The 26,551-nt window shown below is 35.5% G+C and overlaps 3 protein-coding genes across 11 annotated transcripts; 1 reads left to right on the forward strand and 2 right to left on the reverse strand.

Moving 5' to 3' along the window:
• Positions 1-615: 615 nt before the first annotated feature.
• Positions 616-8,932, forward strand: LOC129304678 (uncharacterized). 3 transcript variants are annotated; one of them, XM_054944419.1, is made up of 14 exons: positions 616-832; positions 1,495-1,528; positions 1,636-1,730; positions 2,133-2,991; positions 3,076-3,143; positions 3,764-3,846; positions 4,905-5,004; positions 5,164-5,249; positions 5,610-5,692; positions 6,337-6,464; positions 6,548-6,649; positions 7,816-8,109; positions 8,197-8,319; positions 8,442-8,932. In XM_054944419.1, exons 2-14 carry the CDS (start codon positions 1,525-1,527, stop codon positions 8,823-8,825), a joined length of 2,409 nt encoding a protein of 802 aa, XP_054800394.1. In that variant the 5' UTR covers positions 616-832; positions 1,495-1,524; the 3' UTR covers positions 8,826-8,932. The 3 variants fall into 3 exon arrangements, with proteins under 3 accessions (XP_054800394.1, XP_054800397.1, XP_054800396.1); XM_054944422.1 differs by having other exon boundaries at positions 1,644-1,730; XM_054944421.1 differs by lacking the exon at positions 1,495-1,528.
• A 114-nt stretch (positions 8,933-9,046) lies between these two features.
• Positions 9,047-14,808, reverse strand: LOC129304680 (double-stranded RNA-binding protein 1-like). 7 transcript variants are annotated; one of them, XM_054944428.1, is made up of 7 exons: positions 14,337-14,808; positions 13,725-13,880; positions 12,121-12,371; positions 11,791-12,016; positions 10,640-10,707; positions 10,534-10,582; positions 9,047-9,656 (listed from the first exon to the last, which is right to left on the reverse strand). In XM_054944428.1, the coding sequence occupies exons 1-7, from the start codon at positions 14,689-14,691 to the stop codon at positions 9,376-9,378; spliced, it is 1,386 nt and encodes a 461-aa protein (XP_054800403.1). In that variant the 5' UTR covers positions 14,692-14,808; the 3' UTR covers positions 9,047-9,375. The 7 variants fall into 7 exon arrangements, with proteins under 7 accessions (XP_054800403.1, XP_054800402.1, XP_054800401.1 ...); XM_054944427.1 differs by having other exon boundaries at positions 9,047-9,704; XM_054944426.1 differs by having other exon boundaries at positions 9,047-9,710; positions 14,337-14,807.
• Positions 14,809-21,768: 6,960 nt separating this feature from the next.
• Positions 21,769-26,321, reverse strand: LOC129304927 (5-methyltetrahydropteroyltriglutamate--homocysteine methyltransferase-like). Its single transcript, XM_054944773.1, has 12 exons — positions 26,088-26,321; positions 25,282-25,634; positions 25,090-25,177; positions 24,626-24,753; positions 24,140-24,531; positions 23,883-24,046; positions 23,612-23,692; positions 23,357-23,523; positions 23,167-23,272; positions 22,805-23,055; positions 22,476-22,677; positions 21,769-22,374 (listed from the first exon to the last, which is right to left on the reverse strand). Exons 1-12 carry the CDS (start codon positions 26,088-26,090, stop codon positions 22,009-22,011), a joined length of 2,301 nt encoding a protein of 766 aa, XP_054800748.1. The 5' UTR covers positions 26,091-26,321; the 3' UTR covers positions 21,769-22,008.
• Between the last annotated feature and the right edge of the window lie 230 nt (positions 26,322-26,551).

The raw sequence follows: 26,551 nt of genomic DNA on the forward strand, positions 1-26,551 counted from the left end.
AAAGCAAGGTTAATCTTGTATTTCATGCCTGTCACATTTGATATTTTGGGGTGTGACACTTTGTGTATTTGATTTACATATAATTCGCTAGAGATTACATGTAATTGTCTAAGCCAGTTGCCTTGCACCTTAAGCCAGATGCCTTGTACCTGAACCAGAAACCTTGTACTCTAAGTCAGAAGCCTGACACCTTTTGGTTGTTGAGTTTACATGTATTCTTGATGATTACATGCAATAAAAGGGTTTTGAATTTTTTCAGCAACATTTTCCGGCAACTCTTCACCTACCGACAAGAGCTTTGACAAACGCGCTGTCAATTATTGGAGCTCTAGCCAGAGGTCATCGAAGCTTTGGCGACCAGATTTTGTGCCTTTTTCTTAATTTTTTTAATTAACATAGAGGGGCATTTTGATCATTTAATCAAATTATTTTATGAATGAAATAATAGACTTGGTCCTTCCATATACTTTGGTCCTTGAGCACAATTTTGGTTCCAACTATGTCTTTTTCACTAATTTTTTCAAAAAAATTTAATTATTAATTTATTTATTCATAAATTCGCGAATTTATATTATAAAATTTAGGTGAAATAGCCAAGTAGCCGAATTTCCTAAACGGGTCTTGAGTCTTGACCTTACTCCTTCACCCGCGCCATGACCTTCGGTCGGCGACTCATCCACGACGCCCGTCTATTGCTCTCGCTCCGCGGTTCCGCTCCAGACAGTCACACGCCGTCAGGAAGACGGCCTCACCTCACGCACTCCATTAGTTCGCCTCTTAGTTTCTCAGTCCGTCAGAGCCAGACGACCTCACCCCCGCAGTCTTTGGTAGTGTAAGTGTGATCCGCTTTCTTCTTCTCCCTTTGTGGTGTTATTGATTTTAGAGGTCTAGATAGAGGAGTGTTTGGTGATTGGTTTTATCAGCTTGTGTGAAAGATGGGAGTTTTGATTGTAAATTTTTGTGCCAGTGATTCATATTTCGGAGGGCAGTGTGATGGAGAGAAAGCAAGCATTTGGAACACTAAATTTTGGTGGCTTTGATTTTTAATTGTGGGTACTGTTAGACCCAGATCCTAGAGCACTCATATATGAATTGAATTGAAAACAATTCTGTGACTGTGCTTCGGTCCCTTTGGTTCCTTCAGGATATCTTGAGCAAAAATTATAGAACAAAACAATATCATTGGATTTTTTTAAAGAGGCCTTTAAACGAGACTAAGCCTAGAAAAAAGCCTTAGACAGGCCACATAGTCGCTGGCCGGCTCACATCCGTACTCTTCAGGCCTTCACTCTTTACACTTTTCAATGAACTCATAAGCAAAAGTAGTCCATTTCACTGCAGTTTATAATTATTTTCCCCAAAATTATTTGTGGTCACCGGAAGGTTGTCGTTCCCTTCCTTTTTCACAGACTATCTCTTGTTCCGACTAGTGCTACAATTCTTGCAACTTAAATAAAATTTGATTTTTTTTTCTTGTTTATATTGGTTGGGCAGTTAGCTGTTGGCGAAATTTGGCTGTAGAACATGGGTAAGCTCTTTAACATCTTTCTTTTTCTTTACTTGGAAGTTTTTCAAAGTTTCCAACTTGCATTGGGGTAGACGGAAAATATCTCAATTGTATCTATCTCATTGTAGCAAAACAGACGAATGAGAAATCACGTCGAGAAAGGCGAAAAGAGGCCCGCTTGGCAAAGAAGGCAGATAAACATGAATCTTGGCTCCATCACCAGGTATAAGTTTGTCATTTTGAGATTTCAGGGCTTGATTGTGATGATGGCTCACATGCTGAAGTTGTCATTTAGATACTGATGAAACTAAAATTTGAGTTCTGGTGGTTCCCAACTCCAATTCCCAAAACCTTTCAAACTGATGGTTTGTAAGGGTGTTTCTTTTCTTTTTTCATTTATTCTTCTATTCTCAACTGCATTGAGATGATTAAAATAGGGTATATTCCACCTCATTCTCCTTTTCCCCTAAAGCAACCCACTCCTTTAGTAACACTGAACAATTGTCACCTCTCCCTAACTTATTCAAGAACCCCCATACAGATCTTTATTCTCTGTCTGTCATGCCTTGCCGCCAAATATTGAGAATTTATTTCTTAACTGTCTAATTTTACTCTCTTCTAATAGAAATCTCAAGCAATGAAAAGAGGTAACCAGACTTCAAAGGCAAACACTACACGCAAGTCAAATCATTTGCTCAGTTGTAGTTTAAAGGAAACAAAAGTTAATGATTCGGATTCCAACTTTGGGAGACATAGAACATCTGAGGATTGTGCAGTGTCAAAGGAAATTACAAATGAGTCAAAATCAACGAGTTGGCATGGTTCTGTTGCAATAATAATGAAGAAAGGGAATAAAAGTTTGAAGGCCAGGAGGAAGAAGTTCAGAGAATCCTATGAAATGGGTGTGACAGATGTTTCCATGGCTTCCAAGAAGGATCAAGATTTGGAAAGGAAACTTGCCAAAAAGCTCAAGGTGAAAGATGGAAAATTAAGGGGTATGGATGATGGTCTCAATATATTACTTGATGGAATGTCATCTAATGTTGATTTCATTGGAGAAGGGGAAGTCCCTGGTGCTGAAATGCCCTCAAAAAAATGGAAGAAGAGATCTTCAAAAAATAGAGCTAACGATGGCATATTGTCAGAGGAAGGGCCACAAGCAGGGTCAATCACTGAAATTTCAGGGGCTGTAGATACTTCTAACCAAGATGTTGGATTGACAGAATTTCCTGTTGGTGCACCCTCAAGTAAGAAACATAAGAAAGGAAAATTGTTAAAACAACAGCAAGAAGGTAGTGATGTGAATGCTACTGCCAAGTGTGTATCCAAGCCTGCCAATTCTGGTGAAAAAGAAGCGGCAATGATGTGGGTTCCTTCTCTGGTGCCAGGAAAAAAAACTAATGAAAAATACATAGCACCTCACTTGAGAGCATGTGTTGGAAATGAACCTGAAGAGCATACTCAGATTCGAAGGCGAATACGAGGCAAGAAAGATGGACTTTGAATTGACTTTGCATTTCTTTCCTGTCGATCATTAGTACTCTTATCTAAAATTGAACTTGTTTCAGGTCTTCTTAACAGGCTTTCTGAATCTAATGTGGAATCAGTCACAGGAGAAATTTCCATGATTTTTCAGGTGTGCTACTGCTACGGATGCATATCAATCAGATGCTTACTCTTTATCTTATTCTTTTAATAGATTATTGCATATTATTGCTTCTTGAAATGGTAAAGGAACAGGCAAAAAGCTAAGACAATAAATTGAGGAAGTGTTAGATACATTCTTTTTAACCCTTCCAATGTATTTTTTATTTAATTCTGTAAATAGAACACATTTTTCACTGTTTATATCATTCGCTTAGTAAAAATAAAGATGCCCCATGATTCAGTGGGGAGAATTTTTTTTTTTTATAATGTTTTTATACTCGTTGGATTTACGCATCTCATAATTATAATATAGATTTGGAATGGAGGGCATATTCATTCCCTTTTATGAGAAGTCTCATTCCTTTCCTAGTAGGATTAATAATTATTTCTTGTTTTGGATTTACATTTACTGCACTTAGTGGGATGAGGCTTGTTGTTGCTGGATGTTAAATTTGGGGTATTTGCATTTGAAGCAATGCAGTTTGTATAAGCTTGGCTGCTTCTAATCTCTGTTTTGAAACGTTGATTCTCCTCCCTAGTTGCTTGCATGAATGAAAGTGGTTACTTTCTGAAATTTCATCTCTTACTCTTTAACACATTGCTTTACAGACAATTGCTCGAAGTGCTGCTTCACAGATAATCAGTGAGGAGATTTTGGCATCTTGTTCTGGAGGTCCTCGTGGCAATGAACAGTTAAGAATTTATGCCTTTTATGTTTTCCTGTAGTGTTCTTGATCTCTCTTATCAAAGTTCATTTAATTGTTGAATTCTTGGGTGGGAATATATGTCAAGTACCGTTGTTTCACTGAGGAAAGATACGCGTTTGTTACCAAGTAGAACATTGGGATGAGATGGTAGTGAATGATGCTGACTCTTGTTGGGATGCAGATGCTTCAGCCAGGAAGAGTTAAAATATGAAAAATGGTAACATTGAAAAGGAGGCTGTGAATGTAGTTTGTATAAATGAGTAGAGAAAACATGGCTGCAAAATACCTGGTGGAGAATGACATTGATGTTATTGAATAGTAAAAAATTCTTTTGCGGGGTTCTCTGCTGGCATTTTGTGTCGTGTTTTATGTTATTGAATAATTAATGTTGGAGGCTGAAGTGGCTGCTTTGTGGCTTATGTAAATATCACGTGGGGTATTCTTTTGTCTTTAATTTCTTTGCACTTTCCTGTTGGGATTTGAATGTTACAGTGGTCTATGACCACTGTCTTCAACTCAAAAGGCACGAGTTGTTACTTAAAAGGCCATTAATAGTGTTATAATATTAAAATCTACTACCACCCCCTATGCATGTGCCTCGAGAAAGGGGTGACAAGAATCAAACTCTCAACCTCAAGTAATGCTTCATATTTAAATCTGATGCTGCATGAATTGTATGAGAATTTGCTTTTATATATTGCAGTTCCACTGTTGCAGGGGATATATTTCTTATATTGCGGTCTCATAGTTATGATTGAAACCTATCCTGGACCCTGCTAAATGCTCTGTTTGATATACTCTGTATAAGGTTCCAATGAAAATTTAAATCTGGCACTGCAGGAATTGTATGAGAAGTTGCTTCTATATTAGATTGACATGCCAGTATTGTAGTGGATACATTTCTTATATTGTAGTTTCTTAGCCTACATACTCTGGTTATTTTATTTGATGAAACCAGAAAGTTAGTTTGATGCGTTGAGCTTTCTCTTCTGCATTTTTTTCAGATGTTGCTGATAAATTTTTTTCTTCCCTCTTCTGTGAAGGTATGCTGCTGTTTTTGCGGCCTTTGTTGCTGGGATGGCCTGCCTGGTTGGTGTTGATTTCAGCGCAAAATTTATGGCCTCCTTTGCCAAATGCTTTGAGGTATAGCATTTAAATAAATAAATAAATTTATAATATTGCTGATTTTGCCTACTGGTTAGATTTGTGGATTTTAGATCCTTCTCAAGTCTTCAATTGACCTGTCATAGTCATTGCAGTGTTTTAAATATGACACTTCTAATTTCCTATGCCTTCCCGCAGGATGAATACGATAAGGAAGACAATCTCTCACTGCGAAATCTCACTCTTCTCCTATGCTATTTGTGCATATTTGGGGTCTGCTCAAGGTGAATTGACTGAACTGCATGATGCACTTATATATGCAAAACAGAAGAGCATGTATTTTTGTGATCTTCTTTTGTAACTTATAAAATCAGGCTATGGAGTAGACAGTTGGCTATCAGCTATGATTTTGCTTGTGGTTCAAAATTTCAACTTTTATCATTATTTGGCAAGAATAAAGCTACTGTAATGTGATTTAACATGTTTTGGAAATATCAGGTGTCGCTTTTTCAGTGCCTCTGAGTTTGATGGATTTCTGTGTTTCTGCTCTAATGAGCTGCTGCTTGATGGAGTTCATTATGACAGCTTTTTGTTCTCTATCCTTCTCAACTATATTTTCCTAACAATCATGTCTTGCAATTCAGTGATTTAGTATATGACTTCCTTATCATGCTGAGTAAGCAGTTAACAGAGGTCGATGTTTCTACCATTTTGACAGTGTTGCAATGTAAGTTTTTTTTTTCTTTTTTTAAATAGATGATCTCTTAAGTTGCACATGTTTGGTTTGGGTTAATCTTACATAGAACTGCTAGGGGTGTAAACGTATTCAAATAACTCATTAAGACATCTACATGGGCACAATTCATTTATTGAAAGTCCTGAGTTGGGCCTGCTTTTAATGCAATTTTTTGACAAAATAATTATGTTGGAAAGTGGTACGGCTCCTTGTACTTTCAAATGCTTTCCAGTCCATGTAGAACTGTAATATGTTCAGATTTTCATATACCAGATGTCAATTTCACATGTGCTTTAAGTGATTACTTTTCTTGATATTTTTTCCTAGTACTTTGTCAAAAATACAATTACTCCCTTAAAGAATGGAGAAATGCACTCCTAAAAATGTGGAGGCATGAGCTAGGAAATTCTTCCACTCATCTGGCTAGCGTAATATTGTTATTGAATTGTACTCATTTTTATTTTGGTTTTTTTTTTATTCATAATACGCATGCGCATTTGGTTTTGTTCACCTTTCTTGGTTGTTTTAGTCCAGAAACTGATGTCTGAAATGATGTCATAGTATGAATATTATTTGCATAGCAAGTTGCTGGAATAGTGAACCCCCTGTTGTCTGACTTCAACTTGTTTAAATAGGCTGTGGGATGAAAATTAGAGCTGATGATCCTGCTGCCATGAAAGATTTTATTGTGAGCGTTCAGAAAAGGACAAACGAGTTGAAGGCTTCTGGTGGTGGCGGCCAGGAAAAGATATATAGTAAAAGAGTGAGCATGCTATGCTCTATTATCAAATTGCCTTCACTTTTTGTGGACACAGTCTGGAACTGATTATTTAGTAACACTTATAGATGGAATTTATGCTTGAAACTATCTGCGACATCAAGAACAACAAGAAAAGGCCGAAAGAGGACCCTGCCCATCACACACGGATTAAGAAGTGGCTACAGAAGGTACCATTCTCTAGTCTGAATGTTTTGGAAGCCTTGTTTATTCTCGAAATTCCTTTGGTTTTCTAAGATTAATTCTTGCATCTAGTTCTGGTGTTTCTGTTACATTGATTGCTATTTGGTGTACTCGTTGAGCATGCTTGGTCAGCTGAGGAAAATTTTTCTGCAAGTTTCCTTCTTGCAAATGCTCCTCTGCTATTGGAGACACCAAAAGGATTTTATTTGTAGTAGTGCTGTATGATTGCATACCTAGATGCTAGCAATATGGTTGATTTTTGGATGTGTGAGAAATGAAGACGATAGGTGATCCAATGCTCTGTGCTTGGCTGGTTAGAGTTTGTTTATTATATTATATTATATGTCTTCAAACCTAGTTTGACGGTCTCAAGACCATGTTTTATAACAAATGATCTCTGTTATTTCTGATGTTGAGTTTTTTTCTTCTCAAAGTGAACTTCTTTTCACTCTTTATGAGTGGGTTCGTATTTTACTTTTTATCCTTGACGACATGTCTAGTGGCTCACTTGCTTTTGTCACATATTGGTGATGTCCCTTTCCTATACTTTGATAGGACCTACTACTATAACAAGCTGATATCAAGACTAAAACCAGAAATAGACAACAAGAGAATGGGAATAAAGATTGATAATGCCATTACTGCATAACTAAATCAGATTACAAGGGAAATGATTATTTAAGCCAAGCCCATGTCCCTCATACAACCAAATTACAGAATTTACTATCAAATAACAGACAGAAATACAAGAAGCGGAACAGACTACATAATTACACATCAATACATTACAACCCAGAAGCAATACTGGTCATGAGTGGTCATTACCCGTACCAACATTGCCCCTACCTTTGGCTGCACCTACCCTTACTTGTCTATCAGCGTCACCTTTTTACCCTTATGGCTAAAAGCCTTGGGACAAGTCTCTTGACCCCTGGTGTTACTCTTTCCTCCACCCTTTTCCCTTCCCATAAAATCTGCCATAGGGCCTAGGAAAAGATTTGTAAATCTGCTTTGTATCTTCAGCTTTATCATACTTCTGCTTGGAAAAAAGTGATGTTTACTTGAAAACTTTATCTGGGGTTTAATCTCTGTTTTCCTATTTAAACGCCATTCATGAATGATAGCTTATTATTTTTCTTAATACTTGTTCCAGCTAAAAGTGGATGATATTTTGATTAGAGGAGTTAAATGGAATAAGCTGCTTGAACCTGACAAGAAAGGCCAGTGGTGGTTGTCTGGGGATGCAGCTTCTGCGACAGATAATGTTGTGGAAGTTGCCAACAGTATAGACAAAGATGTTCTTGAAACGCAACGAATGTTGCAGCTCGCTGCTGCTCAAAGGATGAACACAGATGCTAGAAGAGCAATCTTTTGTATAATAATGAGTGGGGAGGACTATATTGATGCATTTGAGAAGCTTCTAAGACTGGATTTACCTGGCAAGCAGGTTGGCCTTTTCCATAGCTTACTTGTGTCATACTGTAGCTATGAGGCCTTTTAACTAGTGCTATGTAATTGTTTCATGTATTTACAGGACCGAGAGATTATGCGAGTTCTTTTGGAGTGCTGCTTACAGGAGAAGGTCTTTAACAAGTATTATACTGTTTTGGCTTCCAAGTTGTGTGAGCATGATAAAAATCACAAGTTCACTCTACAGGTTATTACCCCCCTTTTTGCCAACGTATAAAAAGAATTGCCTTTTAATTTGCCTTGTAATATTAATCTTTGAAAGTGGAATTTGGTTCAATTTAATATATTTTTGCTGATTTCTGTTTACAGTTTTGCCTTTGGGACCACTTTAAGGAGCTCGAGTCAATGCAGCTGATGAGGTCAATGCACCTGGCAAAATTTGTGGCAGAAATGGTTGCATCTTTCACGCTCTCCCTCGCGATTTTGAAGACTATTGAGCTAGGTGACATCACCCAGTTAACTCCAAAAAAGATCATGCATTTCCGCATGTTATTTGAGTCCATTTTTGAGTATGCGGATAGCCAAGTGTGGAACATGTTCACCCGCGTTGCAGTGACCCCTGAGCTTGAGAGTCTAAGACAAGGTATTGAGTTCTTTGTTAAGGAGTACATTTTGAAAGCCAATAAAGCTCTTTCTCCAAAATTTAAGTTGGCTAAAAAGGCCCTTCGTAATTTAGAAGGAGTTCTGATGTGATTTTGTATTTTTGATCACATCAAAATTTTGTAGCTCTAATCATGGAGATATATTATTATGCTTGATTATGACGACACTGCTCGGAGAAGGGGCAAATTTATTTGCAATTTTTAATGTTTTTGTTCGAAGTATTTTTAAACGAAATATGAGAAATATCTGAATTTTTATGGTGATCAAACACAAGGATTAAAAACTTTGGTCAAAAAAAAAAAACACAAGGATTAAAAAAAAATCAGAAGATGTCATGATTTTGTACAAGTTAAAATGTGCTCAATAAGGGTGGAGTGTCTGACGACAAGAAGCATTATTTTACAAAATCTAACCTAGACCTGTAATTCAGAGCCAAGGATAGAAAAATTATGACCTGTAATCCCCATGATTACCCTCATTATTATTTTGACAAGGTAATTACAATGATGTTTAAGAACAAAAATAGAGACATCATAGTCAAAAGCAAACCTCTGGCAATAACCACGGCACATTTAGTATTTGTTTCAATTCGGTTCGCTTCCAACCTATGATGCCAGTTTGAGCCTGCACCTCGCAAATCTCACTCAGGATAGGAGTAAGCAACCCAGTTCTCGTCACTTATCGACAAGACAGTGCCCCCTGAAGCAATCTCGACGTTTGTCTTGCGTGAGTAAACAGTAACCTTTTTGCAGGTTGAGGTGTTAGCTGCACTTGAAGGCTTGCCATCTGAGCCTCTTGCCAAATTGTCGCTCTTAGAGAGTGAAGGTGAAGACTGGACATTTGATATGTAAGCGGTTTCTACACGGCCAGTAGTAATTTCAGATGAAGCAGAATCTCTGCCACTTGTAACTGTGACGTGTTCTGAAAATGGGTGAGCAGTGTGATAGCTTTTAACTTCTGCAGCGCAATCTGTAGCTATATTCACAGTGAGAGTTCTAGTGAGACTTGAATTCATTGATACATGAGGGCTTCCAGGAGAAATAAATCTCAACTTGTTGAAAAGAACTACTAAAGGACGCCTAAGACTAACAGATGAATTGATAATTATTTGTCAGTTCTTATCATTAACTCTCCCGAGGTCCCTATAAATATCACCTTCACAAATCAAAAGAGAAAGCACAACTTCGCAGGACACAAAAAATAAGCATGTAATTTCATGTATTTGGTCTAACTGTTCTTATTCCTTAGACATAGAGACAAACATAAGTCCCTACCAATTTTGTTTCAAATGGTTTATTTCGTTTCAATTCTGTCTTATATGTTTAGCTAAATTCAATGTCATTTGAAATGCAAATCCCGTCTTACATGCGAATTGACACTCCTCATAACATGTTGAAGCGGATTATCTAACCCCTACATGGATATTATATTATAAAACGATTCTTTCTATTTTTGTGTCTCTAATCCTCTATTATCTAGCAAATACCCTTCCTTCAAGCCAAAAATTACAGTTGATAAAGTCCCTAAACTACCGGACTCGTGAAGTCAATTGATGGTGCAAAGTTGATAGTTTTGGCAGACTTTAACATTTGTGATATAATCCTAACATATAATTTTTAATCTACAGTCAATAGAGGACTAGCCTTGATACAAGCACTAGTCTTCCACACTGAACATCAGTTTCTAAGACAACTCAATATTCTTTTTTCATTGTTAAGGAGGTGCACAGAGAGAGAGAGAGAGTTTTAATGTAGAAAGTAAAAATTCTAAACTGCAAGGGGCATTGAATGGGACTTACCCTTGTCCTGATATTGGTTCTGAGTCACCGAGTTAGGGTTATAACTAATAGGAGACTTTGAATTGGCATGGTGTTGGTGAGTTGGGACAGTTGACTCTGAGCTGCAAGATGACAATGCAGGAGCCTTTGTTCGATGAGGAGGGGGCTGAATCAAAGAGCTCTGATTTAGCTTACCTGAAAGAAAAGGCAATAGTATAATGAGTAGTATTTAAGCAGAGATGATGATATCAGCTCGTATCATCTTTAGAAATAGTTAAATGAAGAATCTTTTATAGCTTGGAGATTATTTGGAGGATAAAAGTATAGAGAAGGCTGAGAACTTGATAAACAAAGGGAAAGGCTAAGCTGTAGTAAGATTCCCAGCGCTCACAACTAAGAAATCATCATTGTTACACAAGATCGTTTCTGGGTGCATATTAAGCCCCAAGTTAAATCCTTCACTCATAAATAAACACGATTAGGGAATCTAGTTTCTTCCTCCCCATCTCTTATGGGAATAGGATATAAGTGCTTTTACTTACTATTTCAAATCATGGCTTTTATGGAGGGGTTTTCCTTCGGGATTTAAGAGGGGTTGGAGAGTGGTAAGAGTCTAACTGATTAGGAAATTAGATGAAGTAGAGAAATTCTAATAAGAAATTATCAAGCAAGAATCTCACTTAATAACTCCTTAATAGCCAAAAGTGTGGAGAATCTCCAATGGGTAAAACTGAGTAGCCTTCAACGTAACTAGCACATATATAAAGCTGATTACAAAAACTGAATATCTGAAACAGAATAAAGTCTCCAAAAATTACTCAAACAGCTAGACATCCCTGACTAACCACAACAGAGGGTTATGTTCCCTTATTCTACTCCTAAAATCACTCTAACCGAGCAATTCAAAATTCAAATGAATAACAATACACAATAACTTAAATAATAACTTATTTCAGTTTTTGTTTTTTCCTCTTAGAATAAGTCAGCATTGGTCTCTTATCAGTGAGCTATCTTGAGCTTATGCTTTTCCTATTAATTCTCTTGTTGATTTTCCTGTTACATTTGCTCCAGGAGGATTTATTACCTCCATTGTTGCAAACTTGCACTTCTTTCATTTTCTTTAATATGTTTTTTTAATCCAAAATAAAATTAAGACATCAAACAATCAATATTCATGAACAATTTTATTAGGAGTAAAAATTAAGATGAGTGACTGCAAATTGATAAACAAGTATTAAAAGTGGCATAGGATAAACAATATCAACAAAAAGAAAATACCTTTGCGTTCTTTTAAATTTGTGTAAGCAACTTTGGCTGCGCTCATCTCAGCCTGTTTCTTGGTTTTTGCTTCTTGTCCAGTATAAAGCACTCCTTCTATCTCCACATTTGAAACAAATGTGGGCATATGAGCCTCCCCAGATTTAGTAGTGCTATAAACAGGTAAACGAAGTCCTTCCTTTTGAATTAGTTCTTGTAAAAGGTTCTTGTATAAGCCGATATCATCCTAAAAGTTAAAAAAATCATGTGGGTGAGAGAAGCACATTAAATGGCAATTCTAAAAGCTAAGTGATGGAGTTAACTAGTGACCACAAGTGATTAAAAACTAGCCTCTTGAGCTCCAGCAACTTGCAATGACATCAGAGCAACTTTTGCAGCTGCATGTTCAGCATCCTTCAATGTAGGGAAAAATTGAGGACTCTCAAAAGTTTGCCCATCTATTGTGACTTTACACTTAAAACGACTGGCATGAGGAGGACCCTCCCGCTCAGTAGAATATTCAGGCAGATTTAGGTTTCTTTTTTGAGAATAGTTTTGTAGCTGATTCTTATACAAACGCTGCATGTCTATCACAGAACTCACTGTCAAAGTCACAAGTCCGAGAGTGATTTGTCATTAGAAAAGAACATGGTGCTATAAGAGAGAAAAGATAACTAGCCAAAAAGTTATCTCATTAGTATCAACTTCATGTTTTCTCCTATTATTATTCGAACTTCACAGATCCACACTGTCATCAAAAGTTTCATCAATATAGCAAATACAAAAAGAAATGGGATTGCTAGCCATCAAATGCATTATTTTGTGCCTTGTGTGAATATAAAAGTGTTGGATGCGTGCTCTGTGTGTGTGTGTGTGTGTGTGTGGCTGTTGCTGCCACCAGCATAAGCTAGAGAGATCTGATATCTCTCTCTTCATGCAAAATTGTTCTTCATTGCATTCAGCCATTAATTTCAACCATATATGCAAAACAGAGAGAAAGCATGAGCGTGAAAAAAGTTGAAATGAAAATCAATGCTTTCTAGCCTCTGCTATAATCATTTCTGCTGAAAGCAACAATCATTGTTTTGGAAGAAGTAAACCTCTACTAAACCATTCATACAAAGAACAAAAATAGAAAACTGAAAACAAGGAGAGCAAACCATAATTAGCAAAATATCAAAGGACCAATTATGAAGAGCTTTGCCTCCAGAAATCACATCCAGTCATCCATTTCCTTGGAGGTTTCCTAGGAGATCTCAAATAGGCTCCTCCTTTTCACTTAAACAACAGATATATATTCCCATGTGTATCAGCTTTCTCGTGTCAGGAAAAGAAAAGGTGGGAAAGAGAAGATGATAGAGAGAACTGCCTGAGGATCATACAAGAAGTGGCCACCAGTACTGTCCTCGATAAAGACAGAGTTCCACCCTTTATCTTTGGACATAGTAGATGGCGGTGTCATTGTATATTGCTCTCAATCGTGTTAGAGTTTTACATGCAAGTATGTTTCCCATACAGCGCAAATAATAAACACCACAAAAGCGACTTCTATATCACTAATAGTGCTCACTTTAACTGCACTATATGAAAAAATATTGTGCCCTAACACCATTGGCTTAGCATAAGCTCTAGTAACAAATAGCTACAAGCTATATCATGTTCAATATTGCTATTAAAAACTAGGATCCATCAATGCATGAGATAGGAAATGGATACCATTAACAGCAAAAGCTATCACTTATCATAACTTCTAAGAAACTGAAATTGAAGCAGCAACACCAACTTCTATTAAGAGGAAAAATCACGTCCAAGCTATTTAATCAGTCAAGTCAGTAGCAAACAAACTTAGTCTCCCTCATTCACACACCCAACCCTTAGGAAACTATCTCCCTTGACCTATAGTACCGTTAAAATGTCAGTGCTATGAAAGTAACAGAAGAGAAACTGAGGCATACTTGAATCATTCTTCTGATTCCCAGTTGTTATGTTATCTTTTTCTGATGCGATAGGCATTTTCATCTCAATCGGTTGGGATGCATTTGGCACCTCGGGTTTTGTCACATTTTTTTTGTAAAGTGTCTCAACAACACCAATGGCTGGAGAAGATGAAGCTGTAAATAGAATGCAAATCAACATGAATCTTTCATGCAGTGGTGAAAATATAACTCACATTTTAGACAAGCAAAGCAGAAGTATGCAAAAATTACCCCTCACCCCCAACCAAGAATCCCCACCTCATAGATGTGGAAAAGTATGAAACTGGAGGGCTCAAATATATGTGACAGTTCTACAAGTCCATGCTAAGAAGGTTGAATTTAGGCATTCTGATTCCTTTAAGATAGTTAATTAAGTTCGAAATAAAATAAGGGTTAGGGACAACTTATCCAAAAAGAATAGATTTGTAATTGTATCATTCTTCACAAAGCATCTCTCGTAAACCTAACAAGCAATCAATCCCAAACTCAAATGGGAAATTACTAAAATTGGTTTATTTTCTTCTTCTTCTTCTTTTTGAGTGAATTAAAAAATTGGATTATTGTCAGAGTACTAATAAAAAATATACGAACCAGTAGATGTCGGAGCTGAAGGCTGCGGAAGAGAAAACGGAGTTGGCGGAAAAGACGGCTGCGGAAACGAAGGCTGAGGCAGAGAAGATTGAGGAACAGAAGAAGAATTCGAAGCCAGGGGAGAGGAAGAAGGTTCGGACTTTGGGTGAGAGAAGTGCTCGCATGCGAGCTTGGCTACATTATTTTGGGCTTCTTTGGAGGTTCTGCAAGGCGACGGCGTCTGAAATTCAACCCCATTGATGATGATGTTAGCACTATAGCGAGGATTGTGAACGGGTCCTTCTTTGGTCATCTGATAGTCCGGCAAGTTCCATAATCGCCGGTGGCACAGCTCTTGCAGTTGCGATTTGTACATTGCTTTACTTGTCCACAACCGAGGCTGAGTCTCTACAGTGAAGACAGGGACAGGGACCTGGTCTCTCTCTCTCTGGGTGACGGGGGGAGAGAGAGAACAACACTAATTGGACATTATGCTTGTTTGGCGGCGTTGCATTAAGTATCAGCCAACATCATCGTGTTTGAATTAAAAAATTTGTAATTAAAATTAAGATTTGAGGTTAGCAAATTAAAATTAAAAAAATTAGTGAATATAATATTATTTATGTTTAAATATTTTTTCATTTTAGAAGTTGGTTAGATAAATTATAATTTATTAAGATGATTTAATTTAAAAGTCAATTAAGATATTTAACAATAAAAATAAATTTAAATTATATATATATATATACTAATTGATACTTCCTTCATTTAAAAATATAAGATATTTTTAATCGAATCTCACTTCTTAATAAAATTATTACCTACTTTTAAATTAATCCTATCTTTTTATATTTATTTCTATTAAACACCTTATAATAAATATAAAGTCAACATTAATAGAGGCACCTTTGAAAAAAAATAATGATTACACCTTAAAAAATTAAAAATATTTTATATTTTTTAACATTAAAATTCTTAAAAAATGCCGTACATTTTTTAATGAAGGGAGTAGGTAAAAAAATATTAAATTTAAAATTACAATTAATAAGTAAAAAATATTAAATATTTAATTATGAAAAGTTAAAATAAATTTATAAATTATAAAATATTTAATTTATATGATCTACAAGTTAATCTCTAATTATATCACGAATATAATATATCCACTTTGATCATCCAGTAAATTTTAAATATAAAAATTTTAAATATGAGATTTAAAATCTAAAATTCAAATCTAAATTTTAAATGTTTTAATTTGCTAGCCCAAAAAAGATATTTCAATTTTATTATGTACATTATTTTTATTTATTTTATCAAATATTTAAATTGACATAAAATGTAATATTATTTGCATTTTTTAGTAAAAATGGCAGGGCTAATTTTTTGAAATCATTTTTAATATTAAAATTACTTATTTTGATATATAATAATTATATTTTTTATGTTACATTTATTAAATTTTATTTAGAAACCTAGACACTATTATCACTCCACCAATTCATCAATGACAAATCTACGCTTGTCTTTTGTTCCTATTCCTTTCATTTTTGTTTCCGTCGTCGTCGTCTTCTTCCTATCTCTACTCTTACTAATTGCTGTCAACAGCCTTAGCTCTACTGAAGCCACTGCTGATGTCTATGAAACCAACACCTTCTACTAGAGAGTTGAACACTAGTATTGTGAGATGCTGAGAAGAGAGGAGGTCAGATCTGTGACGATAAGAAGGAGGTGAAGAGCTCAAACTCATGAAGGTGAAGCAAAGAGATCGACTAATCAATACTCATAAAGATAATGAAGAGAGAGAAGAGTGATAAAAACAATTAAAAAAATCATTAAATGCTCCAACATTTTCCACTAGATCTCAACGCTTATTAGAAAGCTTCATGAGGTGACTTTGCTAAAAACACCCTTTCTCCTCTCAACACTCAATGGCTTTTGTTTTCATCCAAACATATTTAGATGAACTTTTAACACCCAAACTTACGTTAGAAAGTTATTCAAATATAATTTAAATTTGTCATTACCAAAATTAAAAAAAATAAAATAAAATAGCATTATGAAAATGCTTGGTTCGAGAAATAGGATGGTGATTCCGGACTATTTAAATATCATTTTAAGGTTCAATTTTTGAAGAGGTGTATGGAACAACATTACTTTAAAAAAAAATAGTTTCTTAGTGCTCAAATTTTCTAGAACATTAATCTCACTGATTGTGGGGATAATTTAGGCAACCAGAAAAAGGAAATAGGATGGCAATTTTGTACGAAAATCTACTGATCTCACGTGAAGGACTTGGCATCACTCCAGGACGTCATTGCCGGTGAGAAAGTGACGCCCATCCTTAAACCTAGGAGGATGACTTGCTTTTCTTTTCCTTTTTGGCCACAGGTGGATGACTTGAGTTTTTATTTTTTGATAGATTTTTCTAATTTATTTGAAAAATATTTTTATTTTTTGTTTTGGAAATATTTCTACTGAATTATATAGTTTTTGAGATAATTATTACTCATCAATTTTTTTTTACAAGTCACATCTAATTAAACTGCCAAAGCCAATATAAATTAATTAAAATAATAAAATTGTTTTAAAAAAATCCACTTGCTAATTTTGCTCCTAAAATTTTTGAAAGAAAACTGGAGCTGTATATTAACAGAAACAAATAAAATTACAAGGCCAAAAAACAAAACAGCCAAATATAATACCTTTCACCATCCACCTCTTCTAGAGCTAAAAAAGGTTGGTGATTAAAGAAACCATAAGAATCAACGCTAATGGACCCAATATTTAAAAGAGAATTAAGATGACCATTATCATTGCAGGCATAACTTAAAGAGAAACGCCAGTCCCCTAGCGTAATCTCCTTGATATCGCTCGAGATTGACAGACAAGGGCAGTGAAATTCAGAAAATTTAGTAATCATGTTATAACTATGAGCACGATGAACTCTTACTTCAATAGTATGGTACACCTTGGCCCAGCAGAGTGACCTCGTAACAGTGCATTAAGGGCAGCAACTTCACTAGAACCGTATGAGTCATTGTTGGGAAAAAAAAACGCACATCCCATTCCTTAACACTATTCCAAATGATGCCCGTACTAGTAACTCAACCTCCACCTGTGATTTCTTAAAATACCTCAAGCTTATAAGGACTTGTTAGTCTCTCATCTGGTAGTAAGTGAGGGGAAGTCTTTCCTCCATGTGCATAAAGCCTCTCCAAAAGTTTCTCATCTTGGACCGCTTTGTATAAACAGGTTTTGGCGACACGTTACACATCATTTCTAGAAATTGAATTACACCTATTTACCTACAATTTCCAAAAAACATGGGCAAACAAAGTCTCAACTGTATGCTTTTCGTTTAGGGCCTACTAGCTTAATTCACCATATTCCATTTAAGCCATTGATAAATATTCCTATTGTTCAAATTGAGCCACTGATCACTATTAACTAAATGTTCTCGAGTAGTTTTCGCTCCTTCACATTCTTTAAACAGATGGATTTCATCTTATATATATATATATATATAGCTGGATGACACATGTCTAATTCAGCAAGTCTCCTTTGTTGTCTCAATTTTGTAGTGTGCACAGCTTGATAAGCCATAAACCATAAAAACATTCTCATTTGTTCTGGTACTTTAACTCTTTAAGGCTTCAATTTAAATTCCAATTAAAGGTTGCATCCCTTGACAAGCTTGCATTCAAAAAAGGGTAGGCGGATCTAATAGAAATATAATTATTATTACCAGACTTTCAAATAAAATAGTCTCTCTCTCTCAAGCTAACTTTAGGACTAGTGCGAGTAAGTGTCTTCATAACATTAGAAGAGAGCAAAACATTTAGCTTTGACTTACTCTAGTCCCCTGATGGCAAAATGTAATTAGTCGCCTTCTCCTCTAAAGCTAATAGCCCCATAAGGTTTGGAACGAAGGCTGTTAAACTAGTATTAACATAAGACCAAACATCAATCCAAAATAAGGTATTTATTGTCATAGCCTTTTTTGTTCCAGGGCCTACTATAAAATTATCCTAAATCATAATCACACTTTTTCATATCAAAAAGGCGTTTCTTTTTTTTTTCCCCCAACCATTTGAGTGTTCCGTTCATTACCAAATTTGTATTTTTCCTTAAGTACCTAAACTCGAAGTTTATGAGGTTGAGTTACTAATGACCAGCACAACATCAAAACATAAGTTTCATTTTGTCTTATTGGACTTTTAACTCTCAGGCTACTACCACCTTTCATGCAAACAATATTATCCCAAGCAAGGAGGTGTGATTTTTTGCTCTTTTCTGCACTCCCTTGTAGAAATCCTCTACTAAGCTTTTTAACGTCATCAAGTATTTTTTTTTTTTTCAGGAACGAGCATACTTTGCATATAGTAGCTTGACATGGCGAAAATGACAGCTTTTGAGCAATGAGGTACGTCCAACCAAGTTCAAAAATCTCCCTTTCCACCCAATTAGTTTTTTCTCTGCCTTTGTCAGTAAAGAATTGAAGTCACTCGAAGATGCTCTTTTATGAAAAAGGGGAATACCTAAGCATTTCCCCAAGTCACCCGTCAGAGTGAATCCAAGTTTTTGACTTAAAGCACAAGATCTAGAGAAGCGAACATTTTTTTTATGCGCAACCACGAATCTTGGCGTAATTCATTCTCTATCCTAGCACCTCACAAAATCGGTTCAGACATTTGAGAATAACTTCTATTTGCTCGTTTGAGGCTTTATTAAATTTTGCTCTTGAATTCAAATTAAAGAACAAAGTAAATTGACATGTGGAAAAAATTTTGTTGGAAAACGAAATATTACATTTCTTTTTAAAAGATTAAGAAAATTTTCTAAAATATCACTCATAAAAAATAAAAATAAAAAAGCGTGATAGTCAAAGAAGCTTCCAGGAGTGAGCTTAAACTCCAAGTGTTGAAGTATAAAAAGGGCCCGCTACTCTTAATTTTAGGTTCAAACAATTAAACGTACTCATAATCCAACGGCAGGTACTAAATGAAGAAGCTAAGTAAGGTTTTTTTAAAAAAACAATTAATATTCTACTGAAAAATTATGCAAATAATACTCCCTTAAATAAATATATAACACATTTTAACTCAAATTTTACTCTAATAAATTAGTTACTTATTTTTAATTAACACTATTTTTCATATTTATTCTTTTTAATAAGATGCTTTGCTTTAAAATAAACATAAAATAATTTATTTATTTATTATGGATACTTTTCAAAAAATCTCATTAATTATACCTTAACATACTAAATATACCTTATAATTTTAGACATTCAACCATTCAGAAAATACGTTATATTTTTTAATAGAGAGAATACAAGTATTTTTTAGTTTTGTATGAACGCAAATAGTTGTTCCAGTTTATATTAATAAACATGGCCAATTGATGAAAAAGAGCAGGTTTTATTTTAAAAAAGTGATTGCATTAAAAGTCTACACATATCTTATTTACTCCCAAACCTATCAAAGGTGACTTCAAAACTTGAAATAATTTTCCGCTTTTCAGGTAAGGAAATTAAGCCAAATAAATATTGCATGATGAGAAATAATATGATTTTCCACTGTCGTTGGTACAGAAAGGACGAAACCAGATCAAGTAAATCACTGGATTTGTAAAATCCCAAGAAATAATATGCAAATTATCAGATGAAGAATCATCAGCCTTTTCCACATTTATACTACTCCCTCCAATAAAAATTTTAATTAATTTTCTACCAAAATTTTTTTAATTAATTTACAATCTCTAAAGTGTTAGTGTTTTTTTTTTTTTTTTCAGAGAGATCTCTAATGTGGAAGTTAACGATCTTTAAAATTATACATTCCAATTATACATTATTAACACGTGAGTTTTTTTTTTAGATATTTACCTCTCAATTAAAAATCCATTATTAATCACATCCCAATTAAACACATTTAAAAAAAAACGTATTTATCATACATTTTTCAATTCATTGGAAATACAAAGCAAGGAATGAACGATCCATTCATTGCTTTTAAAAATTTATTATTGCATTTAATGTTTGATAATTGTCTCAAAAGAGTGAACAATTCACTTAAATAAAAGTAAATGACCCAATTAGGTATTCATCAGTGTTAGCAATTTTTAGTAATTAAATGACCTAGTTAGGTATTCATCAGTATTAGCAATTTTTTATTTAATAGTTTTATTTTTACACTCCCTCATCACAATTTTTATAAGATCCACAACCTCCCACCTATTACATGTCACTAGGCTATAAGTAGTGCCGTCTCTTTTAAGCTCATAACAATTCAGAGCTAAGCCATTACATTAAAGTGAAATGATAATTCAGGTTTAAAAAGATTAACCCTTTTAAGCTCTAAAATAAAAGTATCGGCCAGCCTTTTTTAATTTTTTTAAATTTTAATATTAAAAAATTAAATACTACACTAAATTTTAAACCCTAGCCTCATTTCAGAAGGATGAAAATGAAATATATAAAAAGTTTAATATTTTTACGACTGATGAGGCTCTACAATGAAAAGGATAAAATTATATTAATATTGATGATAATAAAAATTATTAAGATTTAGCTGATCATGCTAGCAAAGTCTGATCATTATTAATGTTAATTTTATAATATTATTTTTTATTAGACTTCAATTTATTGTTGTGTGTATTGACTTAAATTTATTTTTTTAGATTTAATATTATGTGTAATAACTTTTTTGAGATTTCAATTTTTTTAGATTTTTAAATTAAAAAATAAAAAAAATATAGTGCCAGGGTCAGGTTGACCAAAATGGGCCCCTAAGATATCAATGGGCTTAACAAAGTCAGCTCGTTTAGACCATGGTCTTAATTAACAGTTCTAATTATAAGACCATGGTTAACTATTTTTATTTTTTAATGAAAAAATATAAATAAATAACTTATCTTCTAAACTTTGAGTTCAATAAAACCATAAATTTTAAACTCTTTTATTGTGTAAATTATTTATTGGTACAATCTAACCCTTATCGTCAACAAAAGATAACTTTTATCATTAGTTAACTAAAAATTGATAGAAAAGAATTTCAAAAGTTTCAAAAAAAAATCAAGTTTTTTGTTCTTTTTTATAATTTTTTGAATTATTGTTTGTAATTGTTAATTCATTCATTATAATTTTTGATTTTTTTTGTAACTTTTAAAGTCTTTTTCTATCAACTAATAGTTTAAGTAAACTTTTGTTAATAACAAATATCAAGTTATATTATTTTTAAAAGTTAAGTAAATAATTTGTGTAATAAATAATTTCAGATATGATGCTGCTGGATCTAATTTATGATTGTAAAGTAAAAAAGAAGAAGAAGAAAGCCAAAGAAAGATCGTAAAGAAATCGCATTTCATTTATGATAAAATAGTGGTGGCTGGAAGGGTTCAAAGCTTAACCAATACATAGTGATCGGATATCACGCAAAAAAGGAAGGAAGGAAGGAAAAGAAAAGGAGTGAGAAATCGCATTTCATTTATGATAGAGGCAAGCAAACCAAAAAAAAAAAATACTACAACAACAACAAAATAAATGCCGAATTCAATTGCTCACAAGAGCAATAGAACATATCCTACACACCTAAATATTCATCTCGCAGTTATTGAAATAACAAAAAAAGAAGAAAATTTTCTTTTATCTTGGAATCAAACAGAATCAGTAAAAGCATATTCTTGTACCATTTTACTAGGCACTGGCAAGCTGGTTGCGGATACGTTTAGCAGCATCAACCATGTTTGTGAGGGCTGGCTTGACCTCAGCGTACTTGCGAGTCTTAAGCCCACAATCAGGATTCACCCACAAGATGTTCTTCTCCAGCACTGCAAGCATCTTGTTGATTCTATCAGCAATTTCCTCAGTTGGAGGTATTCTTGGAGAGTGAATGTCGTAAACACCAGGGCCAATTCCAGCTCCATACTTGACTCCTTCACGGAACACTGACAAGAGCTTCTCATCAGAACGAGAGTTCTCGATGGTGATCACATCTGCATCCATGTCGATAATTGAGTGGATGATGTCATTGAAGTGGGAGTAGCACATGTGGGTGTGGATCTGTCAATTGTTCACATTATGATGAGTGATGTATTTATACGATGTGGATATCGAAGGAACAGTTTCCGAGTCGTTGGCTTGTGATTTGGAATTGGAAATACCTGAGTGGTGTCTTGTACCCCAACGTTAGTGATCCTGAAGGAGTGCACAGCCCATTTCAAGTAGTCGGCTTGCTCTGACTTCCTCAGAGGTAATCCTTCCCTTAAAGCAGCCTCGTCAATTTGGATGACATTAATCCCGGCCTTCTCAAGATCTTCTGCTTCATCCTTAATAGCCAAAGCAATCTGGTAGCAAGTCTCAGATCTGCAGATTTATACATTGTATTAGGAACAACAATACAATGAATACTGAACCATATCTCTCTCTAGCTCATTTTCATTGTTGTTTACCCACAAGGTATTATGATTTGATGGTGTTGAGTTTGTTATACCTAGGCTGGTCATTTCGAACGAAGGACCAGTTGAGAATGGTGACAGGGCCAGTAAGCATTCCCTTCATTGGGCGTTTGGTCATGCTCTGGGCAGTGGATGACCAGAAGACAGTCATCGGTTTTGGCCGACTCACATCACCATAGATGATTGGTGGCTTCACGCATCGGGATCCATAAGATTGCACCCACCCATTGACCGTAAAGGCAAAGCCTGACAGTTGCTCACCAAAGTACTCAACCATATCATTCCTCTGTAACGAAAAGCACCCAGAATTAGTGAGTAGAGTGCGAACCATCCAGATTGTTCTAATTTTTTACTTCATTTTGTAATGTTTCGTTATTATTTGAAGATGGATGCTGACCTCAGGCTCCCCATGTACAAGAACATCGATATCCAGCTCTTCTTGGAGTTCTACTACTTTGCGGATTTCCTCCTTCATTTCCTTAACATACTCTTCCTCAGAGATCCTAAAGAAATCAAGATCAACGTGAATTAGTGAAGCCATATGGGAAAGAGAACAGAGAAAGACACTAAGCTGTTAAGCTTCTTACTTGTTAGCCTTGTATTCACGGCGAACTTTCCTTACTTCTGCAGTTTGAGGGAATGATCCAATAGTGGTGGTCGGAAGGATTGGAAGGTTAAGCTTCTTTTGTTGAGCATCTAGTCTGGCACAGACATTTGCAGCACGGCGATGGTCAGAACCCTTCAACCCACCAGCCTAAGTAAAAAAGCACCCATTAGTACTAACAGAATAATATGTACATCCCTTTCAGTTGAACGGAAATAGTCGTGAATAAAGCACTCACGGCCTTCTGAACAGCCTCATCAGTCACTCTTGGTGAGGACTTTCTTGCAGCCAGGGCAGTAGCATTAGCAGAGAAGTAGTCCTGAAATGAAACCGCAAACATAGTGATTTAGTGAATGACGTAGCAAAATAACTAGGTAATAACCGGAAGTAGACCTTATTTTGACACTCGTAATAGCACAGGCCTAGAAAAACTTCAGTGAGTCAAATGCCAAAATATAAGTAATCCGACAGAAATATTTGTCAGAGGAGTGACAAATTGAAAGAATTACCTCATCCTTTTGACCAGACAATGCCTTGGCCAAAGCATTGACTTCATAAATCTTTTGGGCGGCAAAAGCTAGCCATGACATGATCTCAGCATCCAACTTAGTCTCATTGGCAAGATCGACAGCAGTGTGAAGAAGTGAGCAGGAGGTAGACACCACAAGGTTATCTAAACACAATTTAGATAACAGAATTATCAGGAAACTATATCAACGGTAGAATTCCATCAAAAATTTTCATGAAATATGTTGTTAATAATTACCTTTGCCCGCAACACCCTCGAGACTTTGTAATGTACTAAGAGAAGCAGAAAGATCATTAGCCCAGATGTTCCTGCCATCAACTACTCCAGCAAAGAGGAATTTATTGCTGGGGAATCCGCCTTTGATCAAATCAAGAGTCTTGGATCCTCGGATAAAATCAAATCCTAATGCTGTGACACCCTTCAAAGCTATGAGGGTTTTGTATGCCTCAGCAGGGACATCAGCAAAGTAGGTTTCAATAAGCACGTTCAGACTAGATAAAGAAGATTCAAGTTCTGAGTATGCTTCAGTGAATGCTTGTAATTGGTGAGATTCAAGGTCTAAGATGAGGGTTGGTTCATCGAATTGAATCCATGAAGCACCAGCTGCCTCAAGATCAGCTACAACTTCTCTGAGTTCATAATTATAAGCTAGTTAGAGAAACAAGACAAAAATTGAAAAAAGAGCAAATAATTGAAATCTGTAAATAAGTTAAAAATAGTTACTTGTATACTGGAAGAATTTTGGGGAGGAGAGACAGAAGAGGAAACGATTTTTCTACACCCTTGGCAGGTTTTGAAAGCAATAGGTAAGATACAGGGCCAATGAGAACAGGGACAGTCTCTATTCCAAGCTGCAAGTGTAAAATAAACATTCAATGACAATGGTGATAACGATAAATATGAATATTAGGTTTAAAGAGCCAAGATTTATCACAATGAACCCCACGCAAGAACCGACCTACTTAACAAGATCAACAGAGCATTAAAAAAACAAGAGATCCGGTGAGGACTAAATCAACATGATCATTTTTAAAGAAAGCTTTAGATCTTTTGGGCATAGACACTGATATAAATAAAATGTCATAGCAATCCTTTTCTTATATTTATTAGCTTCACTGCAGCTAATTTCAGATTCCCGAGTTGAAGAATAGTTAATTTAAATTACTTTTATACATATAGATACATACCGCCTTGGCCTCCTTGTATTCATTTAATGCCTTGTGAGAAGCATAGGAGAAATTCACATCTGGTCCCAGTTCGGGGACAATATAGTGGCTGATCAATGCCAAAATAAAAGCTTAGTAATTAGACCACTCTATTCTCGTTATCGATAGTGGAAACTAGAAAGGCAATACGAAAATGCTTTATACATCACTTACTAGTTGGTGTCAAACCACTTAGTCATCTCCATGGCTGGTACAGATGCGTTGCCTCTGGCCATAGAGAAGTAAGTATTAAACTCAATCTCCCCACCAGTCCAACCATACCTCGGTGGAACAGCACCAACTGTGGCGGTAGCATCAAGTACCTGATCGTAAAACGAAAAAGTGTTGCTGGGGATGTACTTGATCCCGACCTCGGCCATCTGCTTCCAGATGGATGCCCTGAGATCAGCGGCCACCTTTTTCAGGTCATCAGCACTGCTCTTCCCATCCCAGAACGATTCTAGAGCGAACTTGAGCTCTCTCTTGGGGCCCATGCGAGGGTATCCAACAATATGGGACGCCATTTTCTGGCGCATCAAGTCAAATTGCAATCACAAGTCAGCTGTCTAGGTTGAGAAATTCTATAAGTAATGCTTGCCCAACAACAGATAAGCATATCGTTCACAACACAAACCCGCATATAGGAAAATAACATCCATCGCACAATAAACAGGGGGTGAAAACAAGATTAAAATTTAAAGGCTCTGATCCATTACAAGGAGAAAATCCAAAAACTAGATCCACAGATTAAGGAAATCAAACACAACAGATCTACCAATCAATTTGGTAAAAAACCATGCAACCAAATCACAGTTTGAATGCGAACAAACAGCGAATTCAATGTCAAAACTCCTAAAAGATGATGCATGTAGAATTAAAAAGCCTTGGTTAGTTCGAGTGAGCATTTTACAAAATAGCACACACATATACGGAGATCTCAGTGGGGGATTGAAATTGAAAAAGGAGCAAAGGAACTCTACCATCAATAGGGAATGCAGACGATAATGAAGAAACGAAGGGGTGAAGAGAAAGGAAAAGAAGAAGAGGGGGGAGATGCAGTAAACGGAACCTCGAGCAAGACATTTTGTACGAGTACAGAGACATAAAATTAGTGAAAAATAAATGGACGAGAGGAAGACGAGGGGGCCTCGTCCCTCTTCAAGTGTAGAGAGACTAATTCTCGCTTCAAAGTTCAAAGATAGGGAGAGATTGAAGTAGTGAGAAAGGCGCGAGTAAGAAGGAGCAGTTATCAAGTTATTTATAGCCATTTTGTGGGAAGGCCAGAGACGCTGACGCCTACTTCGGCTGCACCTTGTTCAAATTTCTCACGTCATATTATTCAAATATTCAAATATTGATCAGTGGCAATTATTTTTCACATTTGAATGAATTTTATCAAGCACGCTCATACTTTTGGTGTGTGAGATTGCTCTTGCTTGAAAAA

This window comes from Prosopis cineraria, unplaced genomic scaffold (genome assembly GCF_029017545.1).
Source record: "Prosopis cineraria cultivar Desert tree isolate PC_DT_omini unplaced genomic scaffold, ASM2901754v1 PC3, whole genome shotgun sequence".
Taxonomy (NCBI): Eukaryota; Viridiplantae; Streptophyta; class Magnoliopsida; order Fabales; family Fabaceae; genus Prosopis; species Prosopis cineraria.

What these genes read in the sequence shown, in the direction of transcription:
- LOC129304678 (XM_054944419.1), top strand. An exon ending in ATATTTGGGGTCTGCTCAAG is followed by an intron (nt 5,250 to 5,609) that starts GTGAATTGACTG and finishes CTTGCAATTCAG; the next exon opens with TGATTTAGTATATGACTTCC. An exon ending in AAAAGATATATAGTAAAAGA is followed by an intron (nt 6,465 to 6,547) that starts GTGAGCATGCTA and finishes TAACACTTATAG; the next exon opens with ATGGAATTTATGCTTGAAAC.
- LOC129304680 (XM_054944423.1), bottom strand. Translation starts at nt 14,691, where the DNA reads ATGTACAAATCGCAACTGCAAGAGCTGTGCCACCGGCGATTATGGAAC. An exon ending in GAATCAGAAGAATGATTCAA is followed by an intron (nt 12,372 to 13,724) that starts GTATGCCTCAGT and finishes TGACTTTGACAG; the next exon opens with TGAGTTCTGTGATAGACATG. An exon ending in AAGTTGCTGGAGCTCAAGAG is followed by an intron (nt 12,017 to 12,120) that starts GCTAGTTTTTAA and finishes TTTAACTTTTAG; the next exon opens with GATGATATCGGCTTATACAA.
- LOC129304927 (XM_054944773.1), bottom strand. An exon ending in AAGTGGTTTGACACCAACTA is followed by an intron (nt 25,178 to 25,281) that starts GTAAGTGATGTA and finishes GGCATTGATCAG; the next exon opens with CCACTATATTGTCCCCGAAC. An exon ending in CGAGGGTGTTGCGGGCAAAG is followed by an intron (nt 24,047 to 24,139) that starts GTAATTATTAAC and finishes AATTGTGTTTAG; the next exon opens with ATAACCTTGTGGTGTCTACC.